The following is a 22,136-nucleotide window of genomic DNA, read 5'->3' as shown; positions in this document are numbered from 1 at the left end:
GCAGGTGCAAGATTATCCCATCAGGTATTATCCTAAATGGTCTTATACTTAACCTCTCAGCCCTTAATGATCAAGCACTGCCCGACAAGAGAGGACGTCTCCCTCGGCTGCAAGGAACAATGCCGCACTCTCCACTCACATGGATCCCGGGAATTAAAACCATTTGCAAACATTTCGAAACCGTACATATACATATATATATATATTAATTTTGCAAAACAAAATTCCAACGATTAAAATCAACTACCGGCAGTTTGGTTTCCATCAGAGAGAGTGTATTCCCGATCATTACCTTTGTCCGACAAAGGGGCTGATCTTGTCACTATGATCACCCACTCAGATGAATTCTCAGACTGTCCCAACATACCCAGGTTTTGATCCCCGCTAAGGATCTCACTGATTGGCATATCAAAGACAGCCCGATCCGACACCTAGTGAAGTGTCATAATCGAGTCTAGGGGTCAGGTGTAACTTTCCAGTTTTGCCCATCTGTCTCTAAGGTCCAGGGCAATACTGGAAATCTGGTCCGGTTCAAGGATTCAAGTAATCCCATACTGCATGTGCCTTGGGTCTTACCCTGGTGGCCGAGACAGGCCATCCCAACACTTGGCGGCACACCAGTATCAGCCTTGGCAGGATAAATCTCCCCAGACTTATCCAATGGTTGTGAACATTTAAAACTAACACGAGTCTCTATAAGTGTCCAGTTTTAGGGTCTTACACAGAATTATACCAAACAACATGAATCAAACATGCACTTTATTTATTTACACTAAATGTCAAAAGTACATCAAATCGGATTGAAGCTAAGGGCATACAAAACTGTCTAACATAGTTGCCATCTTTGGCTTTCCAATAAGATCCCAACAGGTTTCACATGCATGTATGGAATGCTGGCAATGGGTGCACCACAATTTGTCCATGTCATCCCCCTTCTTGTAGTTACCCTTTTTCATTAAATTGTTACCATCATTTGCAGCCAAAACATCTGTTGCTCCCCCTTAGTTGTAGTCATCACACTCCTGCTTTTCGCAAATTGTATTATGGCATAAACTTTCTGGACTAAAGGAAGATAACTCTTCCCCAAAATCTGAACCCTGAGAGGTTCATGCACCAGATTTAGTCCTATAAAGAATGCAAAAACACGTTGCTGTGAAACCAATTTCTTGTATTCTTTTGAGACAAGAATGCAAATACATTTTTCCACTCAATTGTTAGGCAGTGATCTAATTCTTTCCAGACTGAAGTGAGGGCTGAATAGTAAGCAGAGAATCTATGATCACCTTGCTTACAGGTGGAGGATTCAGCCTGCAACATTTTTGCATTATGTCTCTGTTCAGAATAGGTTGATTTAGTCTGTTCCCATATCTGATTTGCTGTATCAGTCCACATAAAAATAAGAAATTACAAGAAGCCTGTGGCATATACTATTATAAAAGATATAAAATCCCAACAGGCACAAAGTTAAATCATTCTTTGTCACAACTAATAAATTCTCTATGTGTTACCAATCAATCATCAACAAATAAACAACTCAATACAAGAAAAAAACCCCAGTAACATATAAGAGACTGTGGATGAAGGGGAAAGGATTTGGGGATTAATCTTGCAGATCTTTAGACTCTTGGTAGAGGACGAATTAGGGGAGAATTTTGAACAGGAGGGTGACACTCCAGTTCCTAGTTCCCAGGTAGGGGAAGGGAGGGAGAAAGGGTAAAGATAGGCGAAAAAACAACAAAGAGGAGAAATAGGAAGAAGAGTCAAAAAAAGAAAAGAGTGGAAGAACAAGATAAATCTAAGAAAAAGCTTGAAGGAGGGACATCTAAAAGGAGAGTTTGGTAGAATTGAAGGCAGAAAGGATGCTATTATTAAAGGATTCAAGAACTTGATGCTGCTGAGGCAAAGTGAGGATTGAGGCTTGAAGAAAGGGAAGAGAGATGGAAGTTGAAACAGGATTTGGAGGAATTTCTCAAAAAAGAAGAGATAAGCTGGAGAGAAAAATCAAGATGCAAGTGGTTGAAGGAAGGAGATGGTAATACAAGATTTTTCCATAGTTTGGCAAGTGGAAGAACATTGTTGAAAGTTTGGAATGGAATGGGGCAGTGCTGACAAGAGAGGAAGAGATTGCAAAAGCTTTTGTGGAGCATTTTAATTCCATTTATGACAGCCCCAGTAGAGTAAGAGAGACGCTAATCGACTTTGAATGGCATGTTGGAGAAAGGGAATTGTTGGAACCCCTAGACGACCGTTTGAGGTTCAAGAAATAAAAGAGGCAGTTTTCTCTATGGAGGTTTTCTTGGAGTTCTTTGAAAGAGGAAAAATAAACACGGGTGCAAATGCTACTTTCATAGTTTTGATCCCTAAGAAGGTGCCTGCAGTTTAGCCCAAGGACTTTAGACCTATCTCTATAAGATCACTTCTAAAGTTCTTGCACTAAGACTGAGGAAAGTCCTCCCTTCCTTAATCTCACCGAACCAAGGGGCCTTTGTGAGAGGGAGACAAATTATCGATAAGATTTTAATAACTAATGAATGTGTGGATTACAAAAAAAAAAGGAGAAAATGGTCTGATTTATAAACTTGACCTAGAAAAGGCTTATGATTTGGTGGATTGGGATTTCTTGCTAGAAGTGTTGAGGAATAGAGGCTTTGGGGAGATATGGTGTAATTGGATGAAGGGTTGTATTACCTCTTGTCACTTCTCAGTGTTAGTGAATGGAGTAGCAAGGGACTTCTTTCCTGCAAAGAGGGGCCTTAGACAAGCAGACCCTTTGTCACCTTTCATCTTCACCTTAGTAGTGGATGTCCTAAGTGTCTTGATTTCTAGGGCTGATTCAAGAAATTTACTAAAAGGTTGGAGAGTTGGGAGGCAAAAAGTGATTGTCACTCACCTACAATTTGCAGATGATATCATTCTCTTTTGTGAAGGGGAAACTGAGGAGATGGATAATTTGAGATTGGTGGAGATGCATTTTGAGAGAGTCTCCAATCTGAAAGTCAATTGGAACGAGAGTTATGTAGCGGGGGTGAATTTACGGGAAGATGAAGTGCATTTGGTGGCTAGGGCTTTAGGTTGCGAGATAAGTGGTTGGCCTCTGGTATATTTAGGTTTGCCCCTAGGGGGAAATCCTAGAACAAAAAGCTTTTGGTACCCAATTTTGGAAAGATTCACTAAGTCACTAAGAAGCTAGCAGGGTGGAAGAGAAATTATATCTCACTAGGGGGTAGAATCACTTTAATCAAGTCCACTTTGGCCAACCTTCTGGTGTATTTTTTGTCTACCTTTAAGCTTCCTGCCAAGGTTGCCAATAAGTTAGAAAAGCTCATGAGAGACATTCTATGGGAACCGGGTGACTCGAAAAAGGACCATTTAGTGAAGTCGGAAGTAGTTTCTAGGAAAAAGGAAGTTGGGGTGGGGGATCTAGGCATTGGCAAATATCAGATTAAGAAATGTAGCTTTGTTAGGAAAGTGGTTGTGGAGATTTCCTTTGGATCAGGACAATTTGTGGCACTTGGTGGTGGAAAGTATTCACAGGATGGCAGCTAATGGATGGGATGCTGGCGTTGACCTTAGGGCTTCTCATTTCTCCCATTGGAAAGCAATTGCTGGAATCTTGCCTTTCTTTTAGCCTTTCATCAGATTTGATGTGTGTTCAGGTAATAAAATTCTGTTTTGGGAGGACCTTTGGCTTTTGAACACCCCCCTTAAGGATAGATTCCCGGTAATGTATTCTCTTTCCCTAAATAAATTCAAAACCATCTCCTCACTTCGTGTGTTTGAGGGGACTTGGGATTTGGGTTTGAGAAGAGGGTTGAGGGATTCCGAATTGGCTTTTGCAGACGAGTTGTTCATTGTGTTGAGTTCAATTTTCCTGGATCTTTCATGCCCAGATAGTAGAATTTGAAAAGAGTCTTCTTCAAGGACTTTCTATTGTGTTTCTCTTTTCCTGATAAAGAAGTTTGGCATTCTCCTATGCTACCAAAGGTTAGGGCTTTTTGCTGGGAAGTGGCTCTTCAAAAGATAAATACTATGGATATACTTCAAAGAAAAAGGCCTGATTGGTGCCTTTCCCCATATATCTGTTACCTTTGCTTAAGAAATGGTGAGATGGTGACTCATCTTTTGATTTCTTGTCCTTTTGCTTCTTATTTGTGCGATTTGTTCTCTTCTTTGTTTGGTTGTAGATGGAATCCCCCCTCGGGTGTGCTGAACCTTTTTGACTCTAGCTTCTTCTGACAACCAAGGAAAATGGGTAGGGTAATGTGGATAAAAACAAGAGCAGCCATCTTATGATCAATTTGGGAAGATAGAAACAATAGGATCTTACTAGGGCAAGAAAAACCCAAGGAAGCACTTGTTGAGGTTGTCACCATCAAGGTTATGCACTGGCTGAAAGTACATCATCTCTTCAAGGACTTCTCCTCAGCTGACTTAATTAGAAATTGGAGTTCTATAGCTGTATCCTCTCCTTCCTCCCTTGTGGTACAAGAAAGTTGGGTACCACCGCCTCAGTTTAGGGTGAAGCTAAACTTTGATGGAAGCTCCTTGGGTAATCCAGGTCAGTCGGGAGTCAGGGGTGTGTTCAAAAATGAGGAAGGAAAAGTCTTGGCCCTTTACTCGGGCCCAATTGGGGTGGGAGATTCATTAAGGCCAGAAGTAATGGCCTTACTTCAAGGTTTGAGACTGGCGAAACACTGGGGAATGCAACAATTAGAAGTGGAAGGAGACTCCAAACTGATAATAGGGTGGATGCAATCTGGAAACTTGGGAGTTTGGTCTCTTAGACAGCCTCTAAGAGAGATTATTAGCTTAGCAAGGGAGATTGGGGTGCATTTTGAATGGGTAAGAAGGTCAGCAAATGGAATGGCTGACACTTTAGCTAAGCAAGGATCTACTAGGGAGGCTTTGTTTTGGGCTTGTTTGTAAGTTTTTGTTTTGAAATTCCATCGATTTTGTGGGTGGTAATTCTGTAATCTTTTTAATTCTTTAATGAAAGTTACCGTTTCCTATAAAAAAATAATAATAATAATAAGAGACAAGGATGGGAATCTGAGAGCACTCTACTCAGGACTGGTGGGGAATGGAGACTCTTTAAGGGCTGAACTGTATGCAGTTCTACAAGGTGTACAGATTGCAAGAGAGATAGGTTTGGAGTGTTTGGTGATAGAAGGGGACTCCAAGGTGGTGGTGGGTTGGCTTAGGCCTTAGAAATCTAGATTCAATGATATGATGCTATAGAAATGAAATGAAGAAATTCAAATGGGCAGCACAATGTATGAATTTGACTATACAATGGGTGGGAGGGGAGGCTAATTCGTTTGCTGACTTTCTAGCCAAGCAAGGAGTAATTAGGGATCGGTTGTATTGGGCCAATTGTAATCTTTGTGCTGTTTTTTTTCCTTTTAAAGAGTGAGGTTGCACCTCACGCCTCCCCTTGGGATGCTTGTAACAGTCTTTATCTTCTTTTTTGATAATGAATTCTTAATGAGCTTTTATTTATTAAAAAAAATCCTAGTAACATTTAAGTATAAACTTATTTAATCTCAACAGCAAGTAGTACAGTTCCAGTATTGGTTTTAATGGATAAACCTGATGACTGTAACGTGGTACATTTTCAAACTAAATGCAAGGTTCAACTAAATCTTGATGTCTGAAGGATATCTTGTTATCATTGAATATAAAATGGAAGGAACAGAATGGAATTATTAGGCATATCTTTACTTATACAGGAGAAAATGTTTGGAAAGTATGACCTGAAAGAAAGAAGATTGATAATAGTTTGTTCTTTATTTTAGTTTGCTGATAAATAACTCAATGTACGGGTTTTTTCATGTCATGATACCACTGAGCATAATTATTCATTTTGGTCTTTCTGCTCTCAAGTTTAACCATAAAAAATGACCTAGAGCATCTAGTATGTTACATTTAGATGCTCCTTTAAATTGAAGATGTTTTATCTTAATTTTTTTTTCATTATTCCTTTTTGTGGACATTATCATCTGTTGTATGTGTGTGTGTGGGATCTATGAATATATTATAATTGGCTCAACCACTGGAGTACCTGTTTAAATTAACTATTTGTAGCATCCTGAAAACAACTCAGCAATGATACATATCCTTGAGATGCTCCCATGAGGAAACATACTGTTTATAATTTATGGTCATGGTTGATTTGGTAGTTGGCACTGCCATTGCAAAAGATTTTTCATGGGTTCAAACATGTCTAACAAATTTAGAAGCATTTATGTTGAAGAATCATTATGTTTTGTGCTACTCTACTTTTGATTTTTGTATTAACAATTCAATGTTGACAGGACCAAAGACCCTACGTGGAATGAAGATTTCACTTTAAATATTAAGAAACCCCCTACCAAAATTCTTCAGGTTTTAATCCATCATTAATGAACTTTGAATTTTCCTATCTGGAATCTAGTTTCTGAATTTCCTGTTTTGAATTTCTTATGATTCATTTTTATCCATCAGAAAATTTTCATTCAGTTTGGATTAAGTGTTGGAGGGAAATTACATAACTTATAGTTGATTTTCACTTTAGGTTGTAAGTCTTCTACCTGTTTTTTTTCTTGGTTTGCTGTATTTGTGAATTTCTTTCATCTAATATTTAATAATTTGTCATTCATAAAAAGGACAATTAGTTTCTCTGATCACTTTGTGCAATAAATAAATAAATAGAAAGTTAGGTCCATATTCAGATCATCCCTCTCAGGACCCTAAATAGCTGGAACCAACATTGGGCAATGGCCCTTTTTTATAGAAAAAGATGACTAAGGCATGCCTAGGTGCTCAGGTGAGGCACATTTTAAGGTATCCGCCTCGCCTAGGCCCTAGGCACAACACTTCCAAAAGGCGTGCACTTGGTGTGCCTTGTGCTTCAGCCCAGGCGTGTGCATTTTTTTATTTTTTGCACTTTGTTGTTTTTTGAACCTAGTGGCTAGGCTAGGGGCTTTGCCTTGGACCCCCCGACTAAGCCCCCTCAAGGCAAGCCCCTTGAAAATGTTCTATATATTTGATTTTATTTTTAATTATTTCAATACGCTTTACATGTTATGTTTATGTATTTTTATTTTAGATAATAGTTTTTTTTGAAATTTTTATTTTAAAGTTTAAGTTTATATTTTTATTAATATTATGTTTAATATATATATGTATTTTAATTTTTTTTGCATTTTTTGATTTTTTGTATTTTTGCGTCTTGCTTCGAAAAGGTGCATGCCTTGCCTTGCACATTGCGCCTTGGGCACAAATTTCCCCTTGTGCTTTTTTTTGTGCCTTGCGCTTTTAAAACACTGGGTGTAGATTGTTTTGTATTGTAAAGCAATGTTGAGTAATATGTAAAGGGTCTTTCATACATCCTTACACATATGTTAATAAAATTTTTGGTTACTTGTTAGTTATTACTCCTTTTTTGTTTTGTCTTTTGTTGCTACTCCTAGATGTCCAAAGGTTGTGGCCCTTGTGGCTGATCCTAAATGGAGGAAAGTAATGGATGAGGAAATGGAGGATTTATTGAAAGCGAAGAGGTGGGGGCTTGTGGATTTACCTAATGAGAAGAATACTGTAGGGTGTAAGTGGGTATACACTATGGAACATAGAACTGATGGGATTGTAGTTGGTTGCAAAAAGGTATACACAGAATGAGGGTATAGGTTATAAAGAGACCGTTGCCCCAATTGTAAAACTCAATTCTATAAGAGTGCTATAATCCTTGGCTGCAAATTTCTCATGGAATTATATCAACTTGATGTGAAAAATGCTTTTCTCAATGGAGATTTGCAAAAAGCCTTTATGGATCCACTTTTGGGATATGCCATCAAAGGTAAAGTTTGCAAGCTGAAGAGAAGAGCCTTGAATGGTTAGAAACAATCTCCTAGTCTCCTAGGGCATGATTTGAAAGGCTGTGCAAAACAATGAAAGGTTGGAATATACTCAAAGTAGTGCGGGTCATGCCTTGTTTTACAAGAAGGGAGAGAAACTTACTGCATTGGTTGTATATGTTGATAGGTAATCACTAGAAATGATCCAGAGGTAATCAAAAGGCTGGAGAACTTCTTTGGCTTTAGAGTTTGAGATCAAGGATCTGAGTCCCCTGAGATGTTTTCTTGGAATAGAAGTGGCAAGGTCTAGTGAAGGGATATACATTTGTCAAAGAATGTTTGCATTGGACTTGCTAAAAGAATCATTGGAGTTAGGGAGTAGACTGCTAGATACTCCTATAGAGCTGAACCATGGACTTCATGAAGGAAATGAGGATGCCTATCCTGATAAAGAAAGGTATCAAAAGCTTGTGGATAAACTTCTCTATCTCTTACAGACCACACATTGCATATATTGTCCATGTTGTGAGTCAATTTATGCATGCTTCCAAGGCTTTTCATATGAAATTTGTTGAAAGAGTACTCAGATATATCATATATAATGGAATGTCCAGGAAAAGGTTTGTTATTCAGAAAGAATGATAATATGGAAATTGAAACCTATACTTATGTAAATTGGGGATGCTCTACTGGTGATAGGAAGTCAACAACTGGGCATTGTACCTTTGTTAGAGGGAATCTAGTAACAAGGAGTAAGAAGTAGATTGTCGTGGCTGAATCCAGTGCCAAGGTAGAATATTTAACTATGGCCTATGGTGTTGCAGAACTATTGTGACTTTGAATTTTGATGAAGGAATTGGGTGAATAAGTTGCTGGACCTCTCAAGCTCTATTGTGACAATCAAGCAGCAATTAATTTAGCAATTGACCTTGTTTCAACACGACCGAACAAAACACCCAATTCCTTAAACACCCAATAGAGCTTGAGAGATCTAGCAACTTAAACACCCAATTCCTTCATCAAAATTCAAAGAACAAAACACATTGAGATTGATACACACTTTGTTCAAGAGAGGATCATCTTTGGTCACCTGTGTTCTTTAAATGCCCTTTGGAGGACAACTTGCTGATGTGCTCACTAAAGACTGCCGAAAATTAGGTTCCATGAGTTGTTGGGCACAATGATTTAAAAGGCACACCTAGGCACATAGGCAAGGCACAAGGTATGCACTTTTCCTAGGCCCTAGGTACAGCACTTTCAAAAGGTGTGTGCCTAGGTGCAGCACTTTCACCAGGTGTGTGTCTTTTCATAATTTGCACGCTTTGCTTTTTTTAAGCCTAGTGGCTGGGCTGGTCCCCAAACCTCTGACCAAGCCTCCTGAGGCAAGCTCAAACAAGTCCATGATAATTTATTCTTTCATCTCCTTAATACAATACATTTTTTAAAAGACAAAGAACTATAATTAAAATCACAAAATTAATCTTTTACGTATGAAATAAGAATTTAAAACCTTAACATGGACTTGCTTGGGCTTGTGTCAAGGGGCTTGGTACAAAGGCTGCTTGTAGAATCTGGAATGCAAAATGTTAAACATCTCATTAGCTGTTTGAAATAATGCAATTTGGAAAAAGAATAAAGAGACTGAATGTTTTACATGTTTGAATATGTTTTATATGTTATGCTTGATTTTATTTTTACATTTTCATTTTGAATATGTTTTGCATGTTATGTTTATGTATTTTAATTTGAGATAATAGTTTTTTAAACATTCATTTTAAAATTTAAGTTTATATTTTTAATTAATATTATCTTTAATTTTCTATTTTTTTGCATTTTTTGACCTTTTTTTTGCATTTTTGCATCTTGTTTGGAAAAGGTGCACACCTCGTTTTGTGCCTAGCGCCTGAGGAACAAAATGTCCCTTGTGCTTTTAAAACACTGGTTGGGCAAGATGAACATGGTAAGTATCTATAATTTGTTTGAGGGGGAGTGTTGTAAGAGCAGAGTTTTTTGGGCCCAACCCATCTATTTAATGTATTGCAGTCTTATATTGTATTTGTGGGTCTGGACTTATTATATTAAGTTGTCCATTTGTTGGTTTTTGTTCTGTCCTGTTAAGGGTATACGTGTAATTTTCACTGTTTTAAACCTAATATAAAACCTAATGTGACCTGGACAACAGTGTGAGAAGCTGCTGCCACTTTCTTCTTCAAAATCTTTTCTTCTTCTTCTTGCTGATGAAAAAAAAAAAGACGAATATCTCTTCTTCTTTCTTCTCTCTTCAAGCTCTGGATACAAACAACTCGGAACAGAAGAATGAAGTGCAATGGCTTGGTTACCTGAGTTGGTGGTATATGAAGTGGAAGGGACAATGGATGAACTCTCCAGTTGATGAAGTATCCTAACGAACTGTACGGAACCCATTGAGCGAGTCTCAGCGGTCATAGTATTGGAGTGAGTAGGCTGGTCATCTTGAACAGCTGTGCTAGCTGCCACATTAGCTGAGTTAACCTTCTTCCCTGGCTTCTTCTGGAATTTCTTAGGCTTCCTCACTAAATCTCATCAATTCTTCTTTATGTGTCAGGTCTGTACCCATTTATCTCAGCCCAAAGAGCATTAATAACTGGAAGGAATAACTCTTCAAAGGGTTTCAAATCAGTCTTCAAGCAAAAACTTCCACACAGTCTTTGAGTAGCCTTGAAAACAAGCCCTTTGATCCCTGTGCTAGCTGCCACATTAGCTGAGTTAACCTTCTTCCCTGGCTTCTTCTGGAATTTCTTAGGCTTCCTCACTAAATCTCATCAATTCTTCTTTATGTGTCAGGTCTGTACCCATTTATCTCAGCCCAAAGAGCATTAATAACTGGAAGGAATAACTCTTCAAAGGGTTTCAAATCAGTCTTCAAGCAAAAACTTCCACACAGTCTTTGAGTAGCCTTGAAAACAAGCCCTTTGATCCAATGCCTTAAAACGCGGAGGCATGATGCGAGGTGTTCCACTACCTAGAGGCGTGAGGCATAGTTCAGAACGTAAGAGGCGTAAGCCTCCCGAACACAAGGAGGCTTGGAGGGGGGTCAAGAGGAAGAAGGAAGAGACCCCCCCCCCCCCCCCTAACACACAAAAAAAAAGGGCTGCATTGAAGGGAGGGGGGGGGGTCTGGGGGTGCTTTCCAGCTGAAGGGGCTGGGGGCAGACCACTTTTTTTCCCCTTATCTTTTCTTCCCTTCCCTTTCTTTTCCTTTACTTTACTTTCCTTTTTTTTGTCTTTTTTCTTTTTTTTTCAGCCTTTATATATGAGGTGTGCATGAGACGTATGCCTCAGAGGTGTCAACGCCTCTGGCATACGCCTCAGGGCGTTTTGGGAGCGCCTCGCTTGGAGATGTGCCTCCTGGTGTACGCTTCACATGCCTTTTAAAACACTGCTTTGATCTGTATACAGGCCCACAAACAAAAGAAATACAGAGACATCATATCCCCTGCTGATTCACAAACAGCACCACAAGACTACTACTGCTACGATCTCCCACTCGCAACAAGCCTTGGTATAGACCATCGACTGAAACAGATTTAAAAACTTTCTAAAAACAGCCTTTCTACATTACCAATTCTCTATTCATATCTATAAAGAATATCCTTGGTGTTACAACTGAGGAAAAAAATAAGGAAGAGAAGGACCTTCTACCTTCGGTCAGTCCGGGGGGATTAAGATTTGTCTCCTCTTTTAGATCATATGAGCAGGAAAATAAGTTAAAAAAAAGGAAGGAGTTGATCAGATCTCCTGCTCTGATACCATGAAAGCAACCTAGGGAGAAGTGTAAGAGAGAAAGAAGAGGGAAAAGACAAACAAATGGAAGGCAAAAAGTGAGCGTGCTGTTTCCCTCTCCATATTTTATAATATTGAACATAACAAGAGGTGAAAGGACTAGAGTACCCTTATGTCACTAGTAACACATATTACAACACTAATAAATGGGTGAATTGGTGCAGCTGTGACATATGTGAGATGTGAGCCAACTTTATTGTTTATTGCAAAGCTTATTTCTGATTGTTCTTTCAACTCAGGTTGCAGCTTGGGATGCAAACCTTGTAACCCCACATAAACGCATGGGTAATGCTGGCATTAGCTTGGAGTCCCTTTGTGATGGTAATATTCTATTCTATTTTATTTTGTTGATTGAAAACCATAAAAGAGCATAAATTCAGGCACCTTCCCATCAACCCACATGCATGGCTAGTTATAATTTGTGAGGAATATGAGTTGCTGACTCTAGACAAGAGAAGTTACAAATTGCACAACTATTTTCATGTTAATCATTTATTTATTGATTCAAGGTTGGTTCTTGTTTGAGGACACCTTAAGAATGACTATCTCCTTAAGGAACAACTACTCATGCTTGTGGTTGTTCTCTTTAGGTATGCAAACAGATCGGATCGGATTCAAATTAGGGTATATCTGAATCTAATATTGATTCAAATTCAAATCCAACAAGGATGTCGGATATCCGAATCAGATCCGATCTGATTTGATTTTTAAAAAATTAGTAAATTATTGAAAAGAAAAGAAGATATAACAGTTTGAATAAAGAAAAACAAAAAATACAAGTATTTTTTCAACTATTTTCATGATTCATCATATATATACATGTTTTTTATAAAAAATAGATAATATAAAATTTACAAAAATGCAATATAAATAACATATTTATAAATAAATAAATACCATATATATATACATTATATTTGATCGGATCCTTTCAGATCAGATGGGGGGATCCAAATTTGATCCGATTTTTAATCGGATCCTATCATACGATCCAATCCGAAAAACTGAAATGGGGATATCCGAATCTGACAAAAATAGGATCGGATCGGATCGGATCCATTTTCCCCCTAGTTCTTGTAGAGGAGATGGGCCGAATGGCCCATAGACTGTCATTTCATGTTATGTTATGTTTCTCTTTGTTATGGGCCTTATTCTGGGCCCATACTCTGTAATGTTCTGTTTTTTGTATTTTTCTGCCCACTCAAGGGACTCTCTATAATTTATCAAAGATTAACACCTTAATAAAATGTTTAGAGTGAGGTTAAGTTCGAAACTCTCACTCTCTAACACTCATTGCCGCCAGCTCTCTCTCTTCTCTTCCTCTCTTGTTTGTTTAGTTTCTGTTTTGCATCTAATCTCAAACAGTTCCATACATCAAGTGAACTGTTTTCAACTTGGTATCAGAGCGGGTCATTGCTTGGCGTGTCCCTCGTGTGGTTCTAGTTCAGCCAACTGCATGAGGAGGTTCTAGGGCTGAATGTTTACAGTCATTCGCCTGGTTCTTGGAGGTCATTGGAGGGTGCCCAAATTTCTATACACTTGGAGAAGGGTTCGGTGATCAGGAAGAATCAGAGAGCAAGTTTTCCAGCCTGATTTGAAATCAGAAAAAGGGGATTTCGAACCTAGCTCAGAGAGCAAAGTGTTCGGCCTGGTTTGAAGTTCAAACCAGAGATACTGTAAGTTGTTTTCTCAGTTCTTTGCTGAGTTATTTTGTTATTTGGGAGGACTGTTAAAGCATTCAAAGCACACCTCCATTCGGCCCATCTCCTCTACAGTTCTCTTGTGTTTACCTCTATATAATTCTCTTATGTATAGATGCTCTCTCAGAGAAGATTGTACGCATTCTCCCAATTCTGTCCATGGTGTATTTCATATACATCCATAACCAATTTATTGTCGCAAAAACTCTTGGCTTCCAGATTATGCCAATGGTTTGCATTTCCCCAAATTTAGCAAAAACTTCCAAAATTTCACTTTCCTTGGGGAAATGAAATTCTACTGGATATAAATTTCTCCTAATGTATTTCTGCTATTAAAAAATTTTCAATATATCTGTTGACAGTGTAATTAATGGGCTGTGGGCTTTATGGGCCTTAGTTTTGTGTTATTTTTCTTAGTTATGTTCTTTCTTTTATTAGTTGTTGGTCCTTAGCCCACAAGTTTATTATTGTTTAGTTGTGATCGCCCTATTAACTTATAGGCTCCCATCATTTGAAACATTTATTCTCTCACTTTTGCACTAAAAGAGCCAGTAAAACATCAGACAAACAAATACTAATAAAAAATATGGTAAATATATTTCTTAGGGTTGAGTATGTCAGGTTGGGTAAGTGTTAGGATTGAGGGTTCACAACCTCAGGTTGGGGTTGGCCTCAACCTGATCTAATCTGGCCTGACTCGCACACCTACTAATGTATAGGAAAGAAAAAAACACCAGAAAAATACAAGACCACCACCAATATATTCAAAGATATCATACCCACCATTGATTTCTGATCCCAGCTCAAGATTATTATTCAATCAATCTAGAGATATGAACAGAATTTTTTTTTCTGATAATTGAAAATGATTTTTTCATTGATCAAGTGCAATAAAACTTTACAAGGATCCCTTGGGGAGGCACGAGGTGCAGCCTCCCCTAAACATTACAAGTGATCAGAAATAAAGATTACAAGGCTGCCCAAAATAAACAATCCCTAATAGACCCCTGTTTAGCAAGATATTCAGTGAAGGCATTTGCCTCCCTCTACCCACCCACTGATATCTACAAGTTATGTGCCTTGTTAAACATTTGACTTTTTTGATGTGATCCCTATAACTCCAAACAACTGAGTCTGGATTTGACAGCCACCCCACAATCACCTTAGAATCCCCTTAAATTAATAGATTCTCCCCTCCTAGTTGATTAGCAATTTGAATTCCTTGTACTGCAATTAACAACTCATCTCTTGTAGAGTCCCCTATCCTTACCAGGCCTTAGAATAAGGATATGATGTTGCCATTCTCATTCCTCTGTACTCCTCCAATTCCAGACGGTCCTGGGTTACCTTGACTACTTCCATTAAAATTCAGTTTAAAAACTCCTTCTGGAGGAGTTACCCAAACTGTTGTGTCTCTGGGCTTCCTCACCGAAGTGTGTGCAACTGTGGCCCAATTCCTCCAAATGTCATCAAATGTAAAGGAATTGAAAGAAGCCAAGGATTTCAGCCAATGAATAGCCTTGGTTGAGATACAGTCCTTCACATCTGTAAATGACTTCTCCTTATCTTGGAAGATTCTAGCATTTCTTTCTTCCCAAACCGTTCATAAGGTGGCTGCTCTGAAACATCTCTACATACTCCTCCCTCTTTTTGTTGGGCAAGCAAAAGTATCTGGTGAGAATAATAATTTTACCTCTATTGGTTGATTCCACCTATAGCCAAACAAACCAAACATCCAATCCTAGAGAGTTGCAGTAGAGGAACAAGAAACCGGTAAGTGATAACAGTCCTCAACATGAGATTTGCATATCACACACCAGTTTGGGATAAACATATAAAAGGCTTTTTCTTTTGTAAATTCTCCACAGTATTAGTCTTACCAAGGTACATTTCCAGCAAAAAACAGCAATTTTGGGGGGCACAAGCTTTGTCCACACTTCTTTCACTAGGAAAGGCTCAAGCAAATTACTAGAACAAAGGGATTTGAAAAAAGATGCACAAGTGAAGTAACCTTTTGGAATAGGGCTCCATGCCCTTTTATTAGAAGAAGAAGGGTCCAAACAAACACTCTCTAATATGGGTTGAAGTTCAGTAACACAAACAAGCTCATTCTCCCTTAAACCCTTACGCAAACCAAAGTCCTAGTTCAAGGATAAAAGTAAGACTAGAGGGGGGTGGAAGATAGAAATAACCTCCTTTTTATAAAGGGAAAGAGAAAAGAGAAGGAAATAGGTCTTTTAGAGGTTGGTTACCCACCCAAGCGTCTTCCCAAAAAAGAACCAAAATTCTGGAGCAAGTGTCATACCTTACAAATTGCACGAATTTGGGGAGGACACCATGTATTGCCTTCCAAGGTGTTGTTTGGGTAGCCCGATGAGATACCCCAACATCCCAACCAGAGGCAAAACAGCCATGAATACTAACCACAACCCTGTGCACAAACTTTCTCTCTCCAAAGGCCATCTCCATAACCACTTCCCTAATAAAGCTTCATTTATGAGGACCAAATTCCCTAATCCTAGACCCCCTGCCTCTTTACTCCGACAAACTGTCTCCCAATTAACTAAGTGATCATTTTTCTTCTCCCCTTGTTCCCAAAGAAAATCTCTCATCAATTTTTTTAATTTCCTAGCCTCCCTATGAGGGATCTGAAACCCTGAGAGATAATAGATTGGTAAATCGGCAAGCGTAGCCTAAAGTTGATCTTTAGATTGGAAACTCTCTCCAAGCCTAAAATTAGATCCTTAAGGTTTCTCACTCTTTCCTTTTCACTTCCTTCACAAAAGATGATAATATCATCCATAAACTGGAAATGAGATACAGAGACATTGTTCCTTCCGATTTTCCAACCATCTATTACCCCCTCCTTATCTGCCTTTAATATTAGTCTACTCAATACATCCGCCACCAAAGTAAAAAGAAAGGGAGAAAGAGGATCACCCTGTCTCAACCCTTTGCAAGCTGGAAAGAAATACATTACCACTCTATTCACTAGCACAGAGTAATGAACCGAAGTAAGGCAACCAATCATCCACAAGTACCATCTTTCCCCAAACCCACAAGTCCTTAGTATCTCCAAGAGGAAACTTCAGTCCATATCGTATGCCTTCTCAAGGTCTAGTTTGCAAGCAAAGCCTTGGCCCCCCGACTTCCTCATATCCTCCACACACTCATTTGCTATTAGGATTTGTTCGATTATCTGCATATCTTGTACGAAGGCTCCTTGAGCTTGACTAATGAGAGGTGGTAAGACCACTTTGATCCTTAAGGATAGCACCTTTGCCAAGATTTTATAGATGTTGGTCACCAAGCTAATGGGCCTATAGTCTTTTGGGTGTTTAGCATCAATCTTTTTAGGAATGAGAGTTAAATGTATTTTCTCTTAATTTCCAAAACTGCATAGATGTATTTTCTCTTAATTTCTAATGAAACACTCCAAAAAAAAAAGAAAACCTTGGAGAATCCTTTTGATCATAAAATGAATATGTAAATATGTGTAAAATGATCTCTTTCAAAATATAAGATTCTCATGTATGTCTGTGATAGGCCATGCATACTCCTGCTAATGTCATTGATGTAGGACTGATGTGATCCTAGAATGGTAACAGAGTTGGGGGAAACTGCCAAAGTAAATGATGATGGTAAAGGGTTAGGTCCAAGGTTTTGAGGTGGGGGGTGAGGGTTTGTCTAGGATGATATGGCTATATGATGTGATTAGGAAGTGAGTCTAGTGCGGAAATTTCTAGATGGAGAATACCAGGAAATTTCAATTGTTAGACAGTTGTATGCCCTTAGCTCCAATCAGTTTGATGTACTTATGACATTTATTGTAAATGAATAAAGTGCATATTTGATTCGTGTTCTTGTGGTGTGTTTTTGTGTAATACCCTTAAACTGGACACTTAATGAGACTCGTGTTAGTTTAGAATGTTCACAGCCGTTGGATAAGTCTGGGGAGATTTATCTTGCTAAGGTTGACATTGGTGTGCTGCCAAGTGTTGGGGTGGCCTGTCTCAGCTGCCAGGGTGAGACCCAAAGCACATGTAGTGTAGGTTTACTTGAAACCCTGAACTGGACCAGATTTCCAGTATTGCCCTGGACCTTGGAGATTAGTGGGCAAAACTAGAAAGTTACACCTGATCTCTAGTCTCGATTATGATACTGCACTAGGTGTCGGATTGGGCTGTCTTTGATATGCCAATCAGTGAGATCCTTAGAGGGGGTCAAAACCTAGGTATGTTGGGACAGTTCGAGAATTCATCTGAGTGGGTGATCATAGTGACAGGATCAGCCCATTTGTCAGACAAAGGTAATGGTCGGGGATGCACTCTCTCTGATGGAAACCAAGACTGCCGGCAGCCGATTTTAATCATTGAGATTTGTTTTGCAAAATATATTTTATATACGGATATAAAAGTATATATATGTTATGGTTTCAAATTGTTTGCAGAAGGTTTTAATTCCCGGGATCCATGTGAGTAGAGAGTGCAACACTTTTCCTTGCAGCCGAGGGAGAGGTCCTCTCTTGTCGGGCAGTGTATGATCATTATGGGCTGAGAGGTTAAGTGTAAGACCATTGAGGGTAATACCTGATAGGCTAATCTTGCATCTTCCCACAGTCCTTGGGTGTTACAAGGTGGCTTGGCCCAGAGACCACTTATTGTAAGTGTTGGGCCTATAGAGTCCATGTGATGGGCTCAGGGGGTTCACTAGGCTTTCCAGTGAATTCGGCTAGGCCTTGTAACAAAGGCTGGGCCGAACCCTTGTGGCTGATGTGTAGATCAGTGCTTGGGTCCCACACCATACAAGGAAGCCCAATTGGGTAGTAGTTTGGAAGGCTAAGTGAGCACATACTATTAATGGGCCAAAGCCCATTTTGAACTGGGCTGATTTGATCAGTTAAAGAAGGGGCGAATATAAGATTAGATTAGCAGATAGGATAGGGTCTTATCTATCCACTTAGAGAGTCCAATTCTGAATACAGATTCAGATCTAGAAACCTCCTAATCAGATTAGGAGAGGGCTGATCTAATCTGCAGATAAGATAAGGGTCTATCCTTATCTCTTAAAGGGAATTCAGATCCAAATATGATTTGGATCAGCAACTCCTAATGGGATTAGGAGCTGATCCTTTTAAGGTTATAATAGGAGAAGGGGGCGGCAGCTATAGAAGACAATCACATTCAAATTAGAGAGATCACAACACCCAGTGAGACTGAGCTGTTTTTCTCCTTGCCGCTGCCTTTACTGCTAGTTCGATTTCCTCTTTGTAGTAGGAACGGTCAAGATTGGATCTTGATATCAGCCTTTGGGGAAAGGTTGATCTAAAGTTGTGCTCATAGCCTCTAGCGAATTCTTGTGAAGGGTTCGGTTCGTAGGACGAACGTTGCTGATTCTGCTCCATCCTACACTGTGCCATCTTCAGTGGGAGCAGTTTTTGGATCCTTCCTTGGGCGTGAACACCTCCATTGGAAGATACTGCTTCTCCGTATCAGGTATATCCCTCTCTTGCTTCTGGTTTCAGATCTGGTTCCATTTATGGTTCAAGACTGATATTTGAAAATGCAGATTTTCTAAAATAGGGAATGTGATTCTCATATGAGGGGGAGGAAATTTTTGAAATTTCGCCTAACCTACCTGTAGGGTTCGGCCATCCATATGATGGATCTCTAATCCCTTCATCAATATCTCAAGATTGGGATGGAATTTCTTCAAACCGTTTTTAAGGAAGGGTCAGGGAAGTGAACCAAAGCAGGGGATTGAACCAAGTCTAGTTTTCACAAGGTTTGGTAGGAAAGCTTTAGAGAGACAAGTTTCTCTCTTTATAAAAGGTGTATGGATGTTGAGACTTGAAGGTAATACATAAGATACTTACCTGGGATCAAACTCAGTCATTTAGTTGATGGTGTTTGCTTTTGTTTGTATTTTCTTAGGTCTTTGATGGATGTGGGTGGCTGAGCTCAAACCCTTGAAACAGAAAACAAGAGAAAAAAAAAGGCTTAACAATCACTCCTAGGGTTCTTAGAATCTCTCTAGACTCTAGAGACTTGGGAATGACTTACAAGTCACATATGCAGAAAATAAACTCCAATATTCATTGCCCATGTTTTGCAACTTTACACACACACACACACACACAGACATAGCCAAACTACTTTCTAAGACTCAAAATTACAATTGTGCCACTCATAAATCAACTTAACGAAAACTAAATATATCTCCATCAGTCATATTGATGGCTGATGATGTCAGTGGGGTACTGGGGTCTTCTAGCATGGTCGATTACTTCAATCTGTTCTTGAACCTACTTTAATCCCAAGAAATGATTTCTGCATTGATCTTGTTGTTTGGAGCTCTCGTATTGGATAGAAGAAGATGAAGGGAACAAGAGTGCAGAGATAGAAGAGAAACACAACAAAAGGGTTTTGGAGAGACAACCATCGGGCCACGGGACATAAATGCCCTTGAGTATACTAAGCTACTTCCTAAACATATGGATAAAATCCTTTCCATGGTATTAGGTTGTTATGAAAATCTTGAATGTTGGATCTAGAGTAGGACCAATGGTGCCTGTAACTACCTTGTTTTTATACCATAACTTTCAAGATGACACAATAGCCTTCATAGATGGACTTAAAGTGGTAAAGCTAAGGTTAGGAATCCCACTTGGAAGATCTAGAGATAGTTTAGGATTCAGCCTGCACCTTGTAGCCAAGATTCTGTGTTTATGTAACTTTTAGAATTTCTTTTCCAGATATTTTGGGTTCCCTTAAATAGAAGATTTTGTGGGGAAATTCCAACAGATTTTGAAGAAGTTGAATTGTATATTCAAGACTAAAGATGACATTTTTTTTTCTATATTACTAGTGTACAGATTAAAAGTTTTTTCTGCAAAACTTGACATTTTCATCTTAGAATGATTAACTGATGATAACATGTTCTTGCCAGGAAATTTGCATGAGGTGCTGGTAGAATTAGAAGGCATGGGTGGTGGTGGAAAGATACATCTTGAGGTATATGGTTCTAACATGGTAACTCTGGTAGTTTCAGAATTTGTGGGGGACATGTATTCTATTAGCCTCCGTACTGTTACCGTGGTGCACCTTATTTCAAATTATATTTGTTGATAAACTTACAAGTTACAATAACTCATTATTTGTGTATAGATGAAAATACTATTTTGTTATTGCCTTTTGCAGAAATAAAACTTTCTTTTTTGATCAGTCACTGGTTCAATATATATTTGTAAAAGGAAATCTTACACTTCCTGAATCCCTTCTATACTTGTTCCCTATTTTTGCTTTTTAAAGCTGATAATGGTTTAGTCCTAGGGCAAAAGAGAAAAAAGAGGAAGAGAAGAAGGAAATAGAAAGAAATGACGAGAGAATTCTATCTCATCTCCTAGTTGACCAGCTCTTGTTTAGATGTTTGTAAACTGTTGTAATGTGTAGAGGCCTGCGGCCTACTAAGGGTTTTTTCTGTCTTTTCTCATTGTATTAGTTATGAGTAGACCTGTTCATGGGCCGGGTAGCCCGACAGGCTGGCCTGGCCCGGCCCGTTATTAAGTCAGGCTTGGTCATAGTTTTAGGCCCGCGGGCTTGGGCTTGGGCCTAAAGCATCGGGCCAGACTTGTTTTTGGGCCGGGCTCGGGCTTTCTCAAAAAAGGCTGACCCGATCCCAAGCCCGACTTGATACTATATATTAAATAATAAAAATATATTTTATTTATGAAAAAATATATTGTTCTTCTCTTTTTTTTCCAAGCAATAGTGAGATGTTTACTATTTTTGAGTTTTGAAGGTTTTTAATATAAATAAAACACTTTTTTATTGAATAAAAAAAGAAAAAAAATTCTGTTTTCAAATTTCTGGCCGGGCTCGGGCCTGAGTGTATTCTGTTGATACATATACAAAGCCCGGCCCAGCCCGGCCCATGAACAGGTCTAGTTATGAGCTGTCGCCCTAAGTATAATTACTAACTTAGGCGCCACCAGCTACAATACTTTGAATATATTTCTCTTTTCTCTCTTCTCTCTTCTCTCTTCTAGTTCTATCGAACTACATGGTATCAGAGCACTGATCTGGGCTCAACCTTCTCAGATCTGGTTTTCTCTCCTTTTCTGAAAAAAGCTATTCTGATTGAAGACTCCATCATGTGCTTCTTCTGGGTGCAACTTTCAGCCCTCTTTTTTTCTTTCTTCTCTCTTGGTCGCTATACCAAGAAGAAGGGTGTGGTGGCAGCTGAATGCATTAAAACTTGTCTTTTTCTGAGGTTTTTCTATGTGTTGTGGGTTGTGGAAGCCAGGTATGTACTGTTACATTCATAAGTAAATTTTGACCATTGTGAATGTCACAGTTCAGAGGTTGTAGGGACTGGTTGTCTCCTCCTCTTGCAAACCGAAGTGTTTCAGCTAAGAATTATTGACCTACAGTGCTGTTAAACCTGTGTTTTTTGGAGCCTACTTTTTCCAAAGAGAAAACCCTCTATATCTGATTGTTTTTTTGAAAAACAGCAGTGATATTTCTGTGGAAATGGCTACTGAGGATTCAGCAACCTTTGGCATTACTTCACAGCAAGGAAACCTAAACGGGGGAATGGACAGCATGGATTTCTCTATGTCTATTACCCCCTTTGATGGCCTGAACTATCTGGAATGGTCCAAAGGCATCAAACTTTATATCACAGTTAGGGGGAGGTTATATAAGTGGAAAAATAAAAGAACCAAAGTCTGGTACTGTTGAACATGATCAATGGGATCAAGAGAACAGCATGGTTATGTCATG

General features: G+C 38.9%; 1 protein-coding gene across 6 annotated transcripts in view; it reads left to right on the top strand.

Annotated features, from left to right (window-relative positions):
* The window catches only part of LOC104602867 (putative triglyceride lipase), a 171,590-nt gene that overhangs the window by 13,763 nt on the left and 135,691 nt on the right, over positions 1–22,136 (top strand). For all 6 annotated transcript variants that reach the window (XR_016080435.1, XR_016080436.1, XR_016080437.1 and 3 more), the window contains exons 5-7: positions 6,315–6,384; positions 11,893–11,974; positions 20,302–20,366. Coding sequence is in view for 3 of the 6 variants with exons in the window: in XM_088894798.1 (XP_088750924.1) it covers positions 6,315–6,384; positions 11,893–11,974; positions 20,302–20,366 (217 nt within the window). In the remaining 3 variants the exon portion in view is untranslated. The remainder of the gene's footprint in view (positions 1–6,314; positions 6,385–11,892; positions 11,975–20,301; positions 20,367–22,136) is intronic.

This window comes from Nelumbo nucifera, chromosome 1, assembly GCF_055504915.1.
Source record: "Nelumbo nucifera cultivar China Antique chromosome 1, China Antique-T2T, whole genome shotgun sequence".
Lineage (NCBI taxonomy): Eukaryota > Viridiplantae > Streptophyta > Magnoliopsida > Proteales > Nelumbonaceae > Nelumbo > Nelumbo nucifera.
Note: the sequence above shows the minus strand (reverse complement) of the source record. Positions and strands in the feature narration are given on the sequence as shown.